General features: G+C 34.7%; 1 protein-coding gene across 7 annotated transcripts in view; it reads left to right on the forward strand.

The window, feature by feature from the left end:
* HERC4 (HECT and RLD domain containing E3 ubiquitin protein ligase 4) overlaps positions 1–15,749 on the forward strand; it is a 126,138-nt gene that overhangs the window by 34,174 nt on the left and 76,215 nt on the right. For all 7 annotated transcript variants that reach the window (XM_043476807.1, XM_043476806.1, XM_043476801.1 and 4 more), the window contains exons 4-7: positions 1,111–1,187; positions 6,911–7,132; positions 8,180–8,271; positions 15,399–15,529. In XM_043476807.1, coding sequence (XP_043332742.1) covers positions 1,111–1,187; positions 6,911–7,132; positions 8,180–8,271; positions 15,399–15,529 — 522 coding nt within the window. The remainder of the gene's footprint in view (positions 1–1,110; positions 1,188–6,910; positions 7,133–8,179; positions 8,272–15,398; positions 15,530–15,749) is intronic.

The following is a 15,749-nucleotide window of genomic DNA, read 5'->3' on the forward strand; positions in this document are numbered from 1 at the left end:
CCCTGTTAACTTGTTGGATCCTGCTAAATGGTAGCAGTACAACTCTCAAGTTTTGTAGTTAAGAACATAAATCCATTAAATAAATTATTTTTAATACAACAATATGGATTAGAGTAACTCTCCTTTTTCCCGCTCAAAATTTGGTTTGCTGAAGCTGCCTCCCGAAAATCATGGGTATCGACACTCTGGTCAGAACTTGCTCCGGACTCTCATATGGCAGAATCAGGTCAGGTGGCAGTATCAGGTAAAGGGAAATAAGAAACATACTGTATTTTCCCACCCCCTTTTTTTCTTGAAAATGGTAATTCAGGAAAAACAGAATGACCAGGTGAAGGTGAATTATATAAAACCTGGGATGATTCATGCACAGAGTTACTTGATTTTCATGATGTTTTAACACTTAGCCTTTAGAGTTATGTTACAGTTAAGGAAAAATCAGAAATTGGGGGGAAAAGGAAGCTAAAAAAATGTAAGGCAGAAACATGAGATGGCAGAAATATGACCTCACACATCAGTGATCATAATAGATATGAATTAATTAAATTTCTATAGTAAAGAATTAAATACGTTTAATATCATTGATTTAGATGGAAGGCAGAAGGATAGTCCAGAGGGAATAGGTTTCATAATTTGTGATTGGTAGCATCACATGATAGGAATCCCTGCTGGTTCTTAAGGAACCTGATGGAGGAGAGCATGTACTAAACTGGGCCAAACACCAGTTTTCGACAAATTAGATCATGTACATTTGTCTTAGAAATATATTACCAGGTTTCGTAGGTCAAGTTAAAGTTTTTTCAAATTTTGATAATAAAAACATACAAGAGCACTGAAGTATAGATTACTGTGCTTAAATATTGTCCTTTCAAAGTGTTTTCTCATCACACCTCTTAATTTTTCATACTTAGATTTTGTTTACTGATTTTAGCATAAATTTTTTATAAATTGGGCTTGTGTGAAAACAGCATAAACTGCTAGGTCATGCTAGTAAGGAACTGCTGGTAAGGAAACTCTTTGCACATAGTAGGTGGTCAATAAATAGCATAAATAGCAATCAGGATCCATTTATTAAATGGAGTTAACTAATCCTGATCTCTTCTTCTTTTCTAGAAATATTAAAAGTTTGTCGGATATCCAGATAGTACAGGTTGCTTGTGGTTACTATCATTCACTTGCACTTTCTAAAGGTAAGTGTTGCTTCTATTTTCTTTCGCCTTTTCAGCTTTCTTATTTAAAGACGAAATTCCTTCAACTTCATCCTTATTAAAGATTGCCCTGGTTCTTCTTTATCCTTTTCATTTCTGTATACGTTGTAGAATTAGTTTGGCGGTTTTCATAGACACTTATTAAACTATTGGGATTTTGTTTGGGATTGCGCATTGTCTCTAAATTGGATTGAGGAAAATCTTTGTAATACTGAGTCTTTCAGTTCTTCAACTGGTGATATTGGAGAGGGCAATAGCAACCTACTCCAGTACTCTTGCCTGGAAAATCCCATGGACGGAGGAGCCTGGTAGGCTGCAGTCCATGGGGTCGCTAAGAGTCAGACACGACTGAGCGACTTCACTTTGACACATTGGAGAAGGAAATGGCAACCCTCTCCAGTGTTATTGCCTGGAGAATCCCAGGGATGGGAGAGCCTGGTGGGCTGCCGTCTATGGGTTCACACAGAGTCAGACACGACTGCAGTGACTTAGCAGCAGCAACTGGTGATATGTCCCCATTCATTTTAATCTCCTTTTAATCTGTCTCAAGAATATTTTGTTCTTTTCTGTGGAGAGGTCTTAACATTTTGTTAGATTTTTCCATAGATATTTGATGATTTTTGTTATTCTGAATGGTGTCATTCTCAAATCATTTTTTGCAAGAATGTAGACATGAAATTGATTTTTTGCATCTGATTGTTCTTTAACTTGCTGAACATTATTCCTTCATAGCTGGGGAAGTTTATAACTTGCCCAAATACATTTGATCTCACAGATAAACTTTTTATGACTAGGAACAGAGAAAGTCGTCCAAGAATCCTGTTACACCTTCGCTTATTTCTTTTGCCTTCTTCCTGTGCTCACTAACGATTATGAGTTAGTAGAGAACCTGCCATATATATTTATTTTTTTATAGTTTTTAAATTTTGTTTATTTATTTTTATCTTTGCTGGGACTTTGTTTCTCTGCACAGGCTTTCTCTAGTTGTGGCAAACAGGGCTACTCTCTAGGTGTGGTGTGCAGGCTTCTCATTGTGGCGTGGCTTCTCTTATTGCAGAGCGCAGGCTCTAGGGCCAGGGCTTCAGTGGTTGCAGCCCATGAGCTTTTTAATTGTGGCTCCTGGGCTCTAAAGCACAGCTCAGTAGTTGTGGCGCACAGGCTTAGTTGCTCTGTGGCATGTGGAATCTTCCCAGATCAGGGATCAAACGCATGTCTCCTGTGTTGGCAGGCAGATTCTTTACCACTGAGCCAGCACACATGCACCAGGAAGCCCCGTGTGTTTGTTGTTATACCATTTACAGAAGTGAGTTTCAGTGGCTTTATCATTATTAGTTTAAACTTATTAAATGCCTTGTGAGGCCTATTGTGAAGGAAACAGTAGACTAGAACTATAGGGAAATACTGATAAAGTAAGAGACAGTTTTAGGGACCATGTGACCTAATAGAAGAGGCAGATGTACAAATATTATAAATTGAGGCAGAAAAAATATATACTATTTTTGGTCAAGATAAAAGTAAAATACTGTGGGAATAAGGGAAAAAGTGTAGTTTGTCAATAGAATTGGTAACAATAAAGAAGGGATTCATATTTGCTGCAAGTCTTGAAAGATGAATATAATTCAGAATTGGAGATCTGTTGAGAAGCAGCTAGGGGGAAATGTTAAGGATTGGCTATAGTAATAGTACTAGTGAGGGCATAGAAGGAAAGTATTTTGTGTATTTGTGTATCAGCATATAATTTTACGTGGGTATTTTCAGAGCATGGGAGGTATTTTCAGAGCATAGTTCAGGTAGTGGTTGAAGTAAAAACAAATCTGTTACAAAGGGCCTTACATGCTATGTTAACGGATTTGGATTTATTCCATTTAAGGAATAAAATGGGGGGTGGGCTGGCATCCCTATATTTTTTGATGTTACCATGTCAACTTCTCTTTTGATACTTTGGTAGATAAATTCAAGATAAATTTAAACCCGAAGGCTTTACTGATGGGACAGTTTTTCTGTCTCGACAAGTATTCTTTTGCCTTGTTCAGCTTCATGTTTTAGCAGTGTCTTATTCACTTAGTGAAAAACAAATTTGTGGGGTGGGAAGCAGATCGCTCAGTATGAACTAGGCACAGTGGTAAGCAATATAGTACTAGCCTTTATGGTGGTTGTTTAGTTGCTAAGTTGTATCCGACTGTTTTGTGACCCTGTGAACTGTAGCTCACCAAGCTGCTCTAGCCGTGGGATTTCCCAGGCAAGAAAACTGGAATGGGTAGTCATTTCCTTCCCCAGGGAATCGTCCTGACCCAGGGATCAAAGCCTTGTCTCCTGCATTGGTAGGTGGATTCTTTACCACTGAGTCACCCTTAGGGACTAGCCTAGCCCTTACTGTTCAGTCATACAGATAATAGTACAGTCATATACTACAAAAGAAGACTGTAAAGAAGAAGGTTTGGGATACTCAGATCCCGTAATAGGGGGCCTGAACTTAATCTTGGAGATTAAGGAAGGCTACTTGCTGGGAGAGAATAGAAGTAAATTAGACAAGGGTGAGGGGAAGGTTTAGGCAGAGTGTGTGAGACAGAAAGTGTGTAAGAAACGGGCTTTGGAAAATACGAAGGAAGGTGAGTATGGCCAAAGTATAGTAAGTGAGGGAAGAGGTTGGTGTGAAATGAGCTCAGAAACATAGGTAGATTTTGTAGAACCTTAGAAGCCTTGTAAAAAGTGTTTATCCGAAGAGCAATGAGAAGTCACTGACAAATTTTTCTCAGGTGAGCAACATTTCAAATCTGTGTTTTTAAAAAAAATCAGCTCATTTGAGTTTCATTATGAAATAAACACATGAACATATAAATTTATAGAACACTGAATTTGAAACTTATCCAGAACATTTTTATGGTGTCTACCATATATCATATCTACATTTTTATATCTCTGTATATGCAAATGTATGCTAGTTACATCCATAGAGTATTTCTGCACGTGCATATCAGCAGTTGGTAAGAGTGCTTGTCTTTTGGGAGAGGAACTGGTAATCTAGTTTGGAGAGAAACTTAGTAAGTACGTACTATTATGGTATGAATTTTTAAAAAACACTTATTAGTATATCAATTATTAGTGCCATTTATTTTATAAAGGTAAGTAAAAGATGTTTAGAGTTGTTAAAAAAAAAATGTAGCAATGGGTGAGCAAATGAGGCCAAGTAGAGAGAACTAGAGATCTCTTCAAGAAAATTAGAGATACCAAGGGAACATTTTATGCAAAGATGGGCACAATAAAGGACAGAAATGGTAGGGACCTAACAGAAGCAGAAGATATTAAGAAGAGGTGGCAAGAACACACAGAAGAACTGTACAGAAAAGATCTTCATGACTCAGATAATTACGATGGTGTGATCACTCACTTAGAGCCAGACATCCTGGAGTGTGAAGTCAAGTGGGCCTTAGGAAGCATCACTATGAACAAAGCTGGTGGAGGTGATGGAATTCCAGTTGAGCTATTTCAAATCCTGAAAGATGACGCTGTGAAAGTGCTCCACTCAATATGCCAGCAAATTTGGAAAACTCAGCAGTGGCCACAGGACTGGAAAAGGTTAGTTTTCATTCCAATCCCAAAGAAAGGCTTGCCAAAGAATGCTCAAACTATCGCACAATTGCAGTCATCTCACAGGCTAGTAAAGTAATGCTCAAAATTCTCCAAGCCAGGCTTCAGTGATACATGAACTGTGAACTTCCAGATGTTCAAGCTGGTTTTAGAAAAGGCAGAGGAACCAGAGATCAAATTGCAAGATCATCGAAAAAGCAAGAGAGTTCCAGAAACACATCTGTTTCTGCTTTATTGCCTACGCCAAAGCCTTTGACTGTGTGGATCACAATAAACTGTGGAAAATTCTGAAAGAGATGGGCATACCAGACCACCTGACCTGCCTCTTGAGAAACCTGTATGCAGGTTCAGGAAGCAACAGTTAGAACTGGACTTGGACCAATAGACTGGTTCCAAATAGGAAAAGGAGTATGTTAAGGGTGTATATTGTCACTCTGCTTATTTAACTTATATGGAGAGAGTACATCATGAGAAATGCTGGGCTGGAGGAAGCACAAGCTGGAATCAAGATTGCCGGAAGAAATGTCAATAACCTCAGATATGCAGACAGTACCACCCTTATGGCAGAAATTGAAGAGGAGCCTCTTGATGAAAGTGAAAGAGGAAAGTGAAAAAGCTGGCTTAAAGCTCAACATTCAGAAAACTAAGATCATGGCATCCAGTCCCATCACTTCATGGTAGATAGTTGGGGAACCAGTGTCAGACTTTATTTTTGGGGGCTCCAAAATCACTGCAGATGGTGATTGCAGCCAGGAAATTAAAAGACACTTACTCCTTGGAAGGAAAGTTATGACCATCTCAGCATATTAAAAAGCAGAGACATTACTTTTCCAACAAAGGTCCGTCTAGTCGAGACTATGGTTTTTCCAGTGGTCATGTATGGATGTGAGAGTTGGACTATAAAGAAAGCTGAGCGCCGAAGAATTGATGCTTCTGAACTATGGTGTTGGAGACTCTTGAGAGTCCCTTGGATTGCAAGGAGATCCAACCAGCCCTTCCTAAAGGAGATTAGTCTTGAATGTCCACTGGAAGGACTGATGTTGTAGCTGAAACTCCAATACTTTGGCCACCTGATGCGAAGAGCTGACTCATTGGAAAAGACCCTGATGCTGGGAAAGAAAGGGGATGACAGAGGATAAGATGGTTGGATGGCATCACCAACTCAATGGACATGGGTTTGGGTGGACTCCGGGAGTTGGTGATGGACAGGGAAGCCTGGTGTGCTGCAGTTCATTGAGTTGCAGAGAGTCTGACACGACTGAGCGACTGAACTGACCTGAACTGAGAGAGAAGTATTATAAAAACCTGCTGAAATGGTTAGGTGTGGATCTATTAGCCATATTTTTCTTCAGAAAGAAAACTATGTGACTTCATTGATAGGTGATAGATTAATTAATAAAAACCTGTATGTAAGGTAAGAGAGGAGGGGAATATGAAGGATGACTCCTTGTGTTTATGACTTGTGCTGCTGACTCAGTTAAGATGCTTATTTACTGAAAATGAGGAACATCAGGAAGAGATCCAGGTATGGGAGGTAGGAAGGGGATCATGAATTGAGTTTAGGGCATGCTGAACTGGAAGTATCTTTCAAATATCGAAGTATAGCTGTCAGATAATCTATTTGATACATGGGTTTATTGCTCAGAGAAGAGATATAGGGTAGTGATAAATTTTGAAGGTGTTCAGCATGTAATTGATAACTGAAGCCTTGAACTTAAATGAGTCCCTCTTGGGAGAAATCATAGAATAAAAATGAGACCTGAGGAATATTGATAAGAGATGGTACTTTCTTAAGGAACATCAGGAAATGAGATTACCCTCAGTTATGTGACTTACTGCATTCATTAGTAAAGTAAGTTGAACTAAAACTCTAAAGGAACATCAGGAAATGAGATTACACTCAATTATGTGACTTACCCTATTCATTAGTAAAGTGAGTCAAACTAAAACTCTGCTAATATGGATTGTTCTAGATAGTATCATATAAGAAATAATTGTAAGGAGGAATATGTGTTTTCATCCAGTGTAAGGAAGAATGTCCCCAAATAACTGATGATTTTCAAATGGAATTTTTTTGTGTGTGAGAAAAATAGTAATTTGTGATTTTTGTTTTACAGCGAGTGAAGTCTTCTGCTGGGGACAGAATAAATATGGCCAGTTGGGTTTAGGCATTGACTGTAAAAAGCAAGCTTCACCACAGCTGATTAAGTCTTTACTTGGAATCCCTTTCATGCAAATTGCGGCTGGAGGAGCCCATAGTTTTGTACTCACTCTTTCTGGAGCTATCTTTGGATGGGGACGCAACAAATTTGGTCAACTAGGTCTTAATGATGAAAATGGTAGGTTTGCATTTTTAATAGATATACTTTTAAAGAGAGATGATTTTTTGAGATATTAGTGATTCTTAGTGTCAGAGAGAAGTATACCCAAATCTTCCTTGGGATTTAGGTGGGGATGGAGAGATTAGTTTAAAAATTCCACCTGATAATATTTTTAGGAGATTGTGGGAAAGCCAAAAATATTATTTTATTATAAAATAAAATGGAGAAAGTACATCTGGACAAAAATCTTCATTGTTGAATGGTTATTAAAAGAAAAGGGAGAAAAACATTACTTCATTTTGGTAGCCACATTATCAGCTACCATCAGTTAAAAAAAGTTGTAAAATTATCCTGAAAAGTAACATGAAGTGTTCATCTATTTGAGTATTTCAAAGAATTATTTATATCTGAGTCATTTGATTAATCTGTTAATGGTGATGCTAATGTCTTACAAATAAGCTTTTTGAATTTTAAAAAATTATAACTACTTAAATTGGGATCTTGGGAACTGATTTTTCATAGCTGTATTAGGTTGAATGCCAGTGTTTGAAATACAAAAACTGATTTAATAAAGTTCAGCATAATTATAACAAGTTAGACAAAAGTGAGTTGTTGATCTATAACAACTGGAAATGATAACAAATAATACTCTTTGAATTTGAAAATATTTTGTTCTGCCTAAGAAATAGTTTTCTATTTCCTATTTCTATTTCCTAATGTCAGATTAGGACATTATATCTTTCCTGCTATAAAACATCAGAAAATATAATTTTAGGCTTCAAAGTAGGATGCTATGAGCTTAATTATCATGAGGTAGATATAAAGAATGATGTATGTGTATTAGAAGCAGTCAAAAAGCTTTGAAATTCCTTGATTCCTGAGTGTAGATTGGCACTGAGGCAGATTAGATTTAAATTCCCCTTTTTAGACCTCTCTTTTATCACTGTAGTAAGAATAGAAAGACTTGGCAACCCAACTTAGCCTTTTACTACAAAATTATTGAAATTTTAAAAATATACTGTTTGTTAATATGTTGGTTAACTGTTCTCTTATTGAAATTCTCAGATAGGTATGTTCCTAATTTACTAAAGTCACTAAGAACTCAGAAAATAGTTTATATTTGTTGTGGAGAAGATCATACTGCTGCACTAACCAAGGTATTGTACTCCTGTAAAACTTTTTTATTAATATTTATGGTAGTTATTTTGTAATTAATGAATATCTTAATGATATGTATATTGAAATCTTGAGGGTTATTGATGTCTAAAAAATAATTTATTTTGAAAAAGGGTCTTAGGTTATCATCTGTTCTCAAAAACAGTTTACCTTATATTTCAAATGTTTTATGTTACGAAATGTGAATTGTGATCTGCTCTTTGTGTGGTGATGATTCATATTGTTGAGGTTTTCAACTTAATGTTAAATACTGCTTGAATAATATTGTGAATGAAATAATTTCTTTTTAGTTTGTCAGGCTTACTGTGCTTTGTGTATCAGCCTCATTTACATTGCATAACTGCCTAATTTTAATTTAGCTTCCATGTGGCTTATAACAAGTAACAGAGGAGACTGAATTCCTCTATTATCCTTAGGCCAAGAATCAGTATTATGCAAGGAGTTATAATGAGCTTTTATCACAGTCTTGCTAATGGTTTTAACTCTGACCTCTCACTTTCTTGAATATGTGCCAGTGGAGTATGAATACTGTATACTTCTCTAGCAATTAGAAGTAAAATGAAAATAGGCTAAGCTTTACCAGTAGTGCTATTTATTATAGTCATGTTAACATAAAGGAACTAGCAAATTATCATTGACTGAATCAGAGATTAATATTTTTGCATCTTTATCTTTCTTTATCCTGCATAGTAGATAAAATTGGCAAGAAAAAATTACTTCTCATCAGATTTGTAAAAATTCTACACATTTACCCCCCCCCACTGGAAATTTCAAAATAAGAATTATTCTCAGTCCTTATCAAATACAGTGTACTAAAGAAATTTTAAAAAATATTATAATGACCAATTACAAAAGTTAATTTTTAGAAAAATTTTATTGTACTTTTGAGTAAGGACGTTTTATTATCTCTGCTAATCTTATTACCATATTTTATTGATTTTTTAAAAAATTCAATTACATTCAAATTACAGATGTAATCACTGTTGGCAAGTTATAAATTTTAGTGATTCTCTTCTGTCATTGATATTTAGAAGAAATAAGCTGTGTTGAACATGATAGTAAAGAATATTTTGTATAATATTATTCTTTAGGATTAACTTTGTGGTAGAAATAGTCACATGTTAATGCTTTTCAAATTCATCCTTTCAGATAAGCACTCATCTTATTTTCCCAAGATTTCTAAGTCTTTATATCTGTTTTTTTTTAATGAGAATTCTATTAATCTTCTGTATTTTTCTCTCAAAACAGTATCAATATTTTTCTCTTTTGAGAGAAAAATAGATACTTATCCCTGGAATTTTTGGTGTATATTATTTTCAACAAAATTAGATAGTTTTAACTATTTCAAAAGTAAGATATTTTTTAGTTTTCCTTGTTTAAAGTTAAAATCTAGTTGTGTATCAGTGCCTTTTGCATTTCTGGAAGAACTTCTTGAAGACAGATTAGGGTTACTTTACAGTGCAGTTTCCTTGTGCAAAACAAACAGGAAAAATAAAAAATCCCACAAAATTTTAAAAGCAGGATAAATAGAAAGATATGCATGTTAATCAATATGAAGACACTACCATAAAGATGTCAATTTTTTTCAAGTTCTTTTATAAATTAATTATGAAGATTACATGTACATATACCTTTTGACTTATCAATCCCTTAGCAATTTTAAGAATCTATTCCAAAGATACAAAATTATGTATACACAAGGCTGTTTGCTGTGGTAATATTTTAATAACAAAAGAATAGAAGAAATCCAAATACCTATTGGTAGCAGCCTAATTGAATAAACTATGGTAATTCCACTATGTGTAGTACCATACCCTGTAAAACAGAAAGAGAAAGATCTCTATTTTGTTGTAGAATGATTTTTAGGACATATTACCATTAAGGAAAAAGGAGATAAATGTTATTTATGTTTGAAAAGAATAGGTAGACCGAATGAGCCTTGCCTTATGTTTTGACTTTGAAACCTAGAAACTCTTATACATAATTAAAAAGCTAACTTATATTTGTATATTAAAACAGTTCTACAAAATTACTAGTGGCACAACTACAGAAGATTTCTTTTAGGTCATTTTAAAGTATAGTATTTTGTTGTGCATCACTAGTGGGAAATAGCCTAAAGATAAATTGAATTCACAGAGAGCCTCTTAAATTGCATTCTGCAGTCTTATTGTTATGAGGAAAATTAGTAGTGTTATTTTCACTATATTGCATATAGAATAGGATAAAGCAAATAAGTATTTATTTTATTGTCGTTAGAAACCATGATGTTCAGCTTAAGAGAAAAGACATAAAATGGTAGCAATCAAATTAAAACTCAGTAATCTTTGCTTCGACTCATAAGTATCAGTGTGAATTCTTACTTTTCTCCTTCTAAAATAAATTTGTTTGTTTGCTATGACCACTGAAAGACCTGAGATGTATAAGTCAATATGTGCAATCTAGAAGCAGTGAATATTCTTTGATTGTTGTAGATTCTCTACTAAAAAGAACCAAGGCTTCTTAGAAAGGAGTCTGATCTCATATCTGGAACCAAAAAAGTATGAAAATAGCCTCGGGTGTTTTGTGTTACAAAAAAGCAAAGACTACTAAGATCATGTCAGAAGGACAACTTGAAGAAGTGTGTTCAGTGGTCAAAAAAAGATGATATATCTTTAATAAGTGGAAATGTACCAATTATAAAAAATCTATGACTTCATAATGATGCTCTTTTTACCCAGATCAATACAAAACAAAGTTCATTGCTTATCCTTGGAAGTTGCTGGAACAACTCATTTTCTAAAAATTAGTAAATGAGAAAAGCATTTTTATTGTATTTCATGATGACTTAATAGCGATGAGTTAAGTTTTCTATAGAAGAATTTCAACTAGTAAATTTAGAAGAAATATTTTTTAATACTCATTTTATACCCATTTTATACTCCTTAATGAAGTGATGAATCTAGACAAAGATCAGCGTTAAGCTTAATGGGAATAGATAAGCCTGAAATACACTGTCCCAACTATTTTTAATGTTACCCATCAGACATATGATTATTGACATGCCGAGATACAAAGGTTTGTAAGGTATTACTATCAATAATTATATATTAACAAATTTATCAGATAGCCTAGATGAAGTGGGTACATACTGGAAACATACAAACTATCAAAACTGTTTACCAGAAGAAACATAATCGAAATATGCCTCTAATGAGTAAGGAGATTGTAATCAAAAGTCCCCCAAGAATGAAAAGCCCAGGATCAGATGTCTTTACTGGTGAATTCTACTATTTGAAAAATAATTAACACCAATCCATCTCAAACTCCTCTGAAAAATAGAAGAGGAGGGAACACTTTCAAACTTATTTTGTAAGTCCAGCATCATCCTGATAACAAAGCCACACAAAGTCACTGCAAGGAAAGAAAGTTACAAGCCAACATCCTTGATGAATGTAGATGCAGAACTATTCAATACTAGCAAACTAAATTCAGTAGCACATTCAGATGATTATATATCCAGTGATCAAGTGGGATTTATCCCTGGGATGCAAGGATGGTTCATCATTTGGAAGTCAGTGTTATATACCACATTAATAGAATGAAGGATAAAAATTATATGATCATCTCAGTAGATGTAGGAAAAGCATTTGACAGAGTTCAGCATCCTTTTATGGTAAAGACTGTACAAAGTGTTGTATGGAGGGAACATGCCTCAACATAATAAAGGCCAAACCTACCACTGATATAATAATTAATGGTGAAAAGTTTGAAAAATGAAAATTTGAAAGTTTTTCCTTTGGGATCAGGGACAAGACAGGATGCCCACTTTCACTACTGCTCTTTAAGATATTATTGGAAGGGGAGTTCCATGGGAGTCTAGTCGTTGGAACTCCATGCTTCCTCTGTGGGAGGGTTCTATCCCTGGTTGGGGAACTAAGATCCCGTGTGCTGCATGGCCAAAAAAAAGTACTGGAAGTCCTAGCCATAGCAATTAGTCATGAGAAAAATTAAAGACATTCAAATTAGGAAGGAAAAAGTAAAGTTGTCTCTGCAGATGGCTTGATACTATAAAGAGAAAACCCTAAAGACTCCTTGAAAAATCTGTTAGAACCAATAAACAAATTCAGTGATGTTGCAAGATACAAATTAACATTCATTGAAAGTGGGTTGTGTTTTATATACTAACAAACTGTCTAAAAAGAGAAATTAAGCACCAGCCCCATTTACAGTAGCATTAAAAACAGTATAATGCTTAGGAATAAAGGTAGACCAAACAGAGGAAAGACCTGTACACTGATAACTATATCACATCAATGAAAGAAATTGAAGAAGACAGAAATAAATGGAAAGATTTCTCATATTCTTGGATTTGAAGAATAAATATTGTTAAAATGTCTGCACTACTCAAAGTGATCTACAGATTCAGTGTAATCTGTATTCAAATTCCAGCGGCAGTTTTCACAGAAATAGAACAGTCTGAAAATTCATACAGAACCACGAAAGACACAGAATAGCCAAAGCAATCTTGAGAAAGAGCAATGTGGTTCCTGATTTTAAGCTGTATTACAAAGCTATGGTAACCAAAACTGCATGATAGTGGTGTCAAAGCAAGCACATATATTAATACCAATCAAACAGAATAGATAGAAATAAATGCAGCAAATCCTTGACAAGGTGCTTAGAGCACACATCATCATTAATAAATGATGCTGGGAAATCTGAACATCCACATTCAAAAGCTGACTCCCTAATTCATACCACTTACAAAATCTAGCTCAAAATGGAATAAAGACTTAAATGTAAGGCCTGAAACTGTAAAACTCCTAGGAGAAAACCTGGGGAGAAAGTTTCTTGGCATGAGTCTTGGTAGTCATTTCTTGGATATGACACCAAAAGCACACAGATAACAAAAGCAAAAATAAACTAAAAGCTTCTGCACAGGAAAGGAAACAATCAACAAAATGAAAGGTCATCCTGTGAAATGAGAGAAGATATTTGTAAATCATGTATCTGCTTAGGGGTTAATATCTAAAATACATAAGGAACTCACTTAACTCGTGACTGAGAAACAGTCTAATTTAAAAATGGGCAAAGGGCTTGAATAGACATTTTCTGAAGGAGATACACAAATGACCAAAAGACCATGAAAAAGGTACTCAGTATCAACATCACAATCATCAGGAAATGCAAATCAAGACCACAAACTCACATCTGTTATGATCACTATAATTAAAAAAAAAAAAAGCAGTATATGGAGAAAGGGGAACCCTATACACTGCTGTTGGAAATACAACTTGGTGCAGCCATTACAGAAAACAGTATGAAGATTCCTCAGAATATTAAAAATAGAACTACTATAAGATCCAGCGATTCCACTTTTGGATGTATTTCTGAAGGATATGAAAACAGGATCTCAAAGAGATAACTATGCTCATTTTTACTGAAGCATTGTTCACAATAGCCAAGTTATTTAAACAACCAAAGTGTCCACTGACAAATGAGTGGACAAAGGAAATGTGATGTGTACATGTGTGCATGGACATGCATACATATACTGGAATATTACTCAGTCATAAGAAGGGGAAATGCTTTCATTTGTAACTACATAAGTGAACCTGGAGGCCTTATGCTAAGTGAAATAAGCCAGGCAAGGACAAATACTAAATGGTATCACTTATACATGTAATTGTTTAAAAAAATGTGAGCGGGAAGGCAATTAGGAATAGAAAGTCAAATTCACAGAAACGAAGTAGAATGGTGGTTCCCAGGGTGTGGGGCGTGAGGAAAATGGGGATATGTGGTCAGAGGGTACAAACTTCCTGTTACAAGATTTTTAAATTCTGAGGATCTAATGTACAACATAGTGACTATTAACAATACAGTATTCTGTACTTAAAATTTGTTGAGAGTAGATCTGAGCTTTTTCCTCCCCCCAAAAAAGTGTGTGAGGTGATGGATGTGTTAATTTATTTGACTATAGTAGTAATTCCACAGAGTATATATATGTCATGTTGTATATTTTAAATATTCACAATCTTATGTCAAGTCAGTAATGTCAGTAAGATGAAAAAACCTGAGAAATAAAACTTAACACTTGCTATTTCTGTCCAAAAAAGGAAATTAATATTTTTTGTGTATAATAGTATTGTGTTATATATTTTTGTCTGTTAGAGATATGTTCCATTGAGAATACATACACATTTATAGGTGAAATGATTTTTTGACCACAGTTTGCTAGTTTAAAGTACCTCTAGTACAGTTTTCTGCTTTGAAATACCCCTCAAAGCGGGGTGGGAAGGGCATCAGTGAACCAGGGTTGTCTTTAAGTTTTACTGGTTGAAACTGAGCGATGTTTATGTGATAATTTAGTATGTAGATACACACACACACACACACACATATATATGTCTTTACTATTGTGTCTTTGTTGAAATTTCCCGTGATAAAAAGATTTTAAACAGAAAAATCAATTTCCTGATATAGAAGTCTGTATAAACACTCTTATTCCACTTAAATTTGTTTACATAGCTGCAACTATGAAGAAAAGCAATTGAACTGAGAAAATACTAATTGTGCTTTTGTTGAACTGTCATCATGAATTACTTTTTAAAAAATATTGCCTTTAATCCAATTATGTATCTTATGATAGGTATTTTAAAGATTGTCTATAGTAACAGTATGCTAAGAGTAGGTATATTTGTGTGCTCTGTTTACACGTATTTTTTTTTTCCTTTGCAGAGCTACTTTGGAAACTGAAAATGATATCATTTTTAGGTTTTATTCAATTTTCTGTGATTTGACAAGAATATAAGGATAGTAAAAGGCAGTGCAAAAATAGTATTGATTTAATGATGACTTTGTCATCGTTACTGTCATCATTGTCATCATGGGTTTGATGATGACCATAAATACTTCTAAATATGTGAAAATAATCAGCAATATCAACCTAAAACTTTTAGTTTTAAGATGTATTGCCTTGAAAAGTTAGCTATCTTATCATCCATTAAATTAAGAAGACAATAGAAAAGAAAATTGACTCCATAGTTATATTAAAGATTAACTTAATTTCCTGAAGATTATTTCCTTTTATCAGGCTTTCTAATCACAAAGGATTTTGTCTTCTTTTTAGGAAGGTGGAGTGTTTACTTTCGGAGCTGGAGGGTATGGTCAGTTGGGTCATAACTCTACCAGTCATGAAATAAACCCAAGGAAAGTTTTTGAACTTATGGGAAGCATTGTCACTCAGATTGCTTGTGGAAGGTAAGCGGTTATAGAAAAGAGTATTTTGATCTATAACCCAATTATTAAGGTTTTTTTTTTTTTAACAATCCAGAGGTCTTTTAATTATTACTATTATTATACCACAAATTCATAGGGAATGACTTCCAGCAGCTCTGGCTCCTTTCCATTGGTTCTCACAAAGTGTGCTTCTTTGGTAGCATTTCAGATGAACTTGAGTACCTTTCTGTTTGGCTTCCTT

Source organism: Cervus canadensis, chromosome 8 (assembly GCF_019320065.1).
Source record: "Cervus canadensis isolate Bull #8, Minnesota chromosome 8, ASM1932006v1, whole genome shotgun sequence".
NCBI lineage: Eukaryota > Metazoa > Chordata > Mammalia > Artiodactyla > Cervidae > Cervus > Cervus canadensis.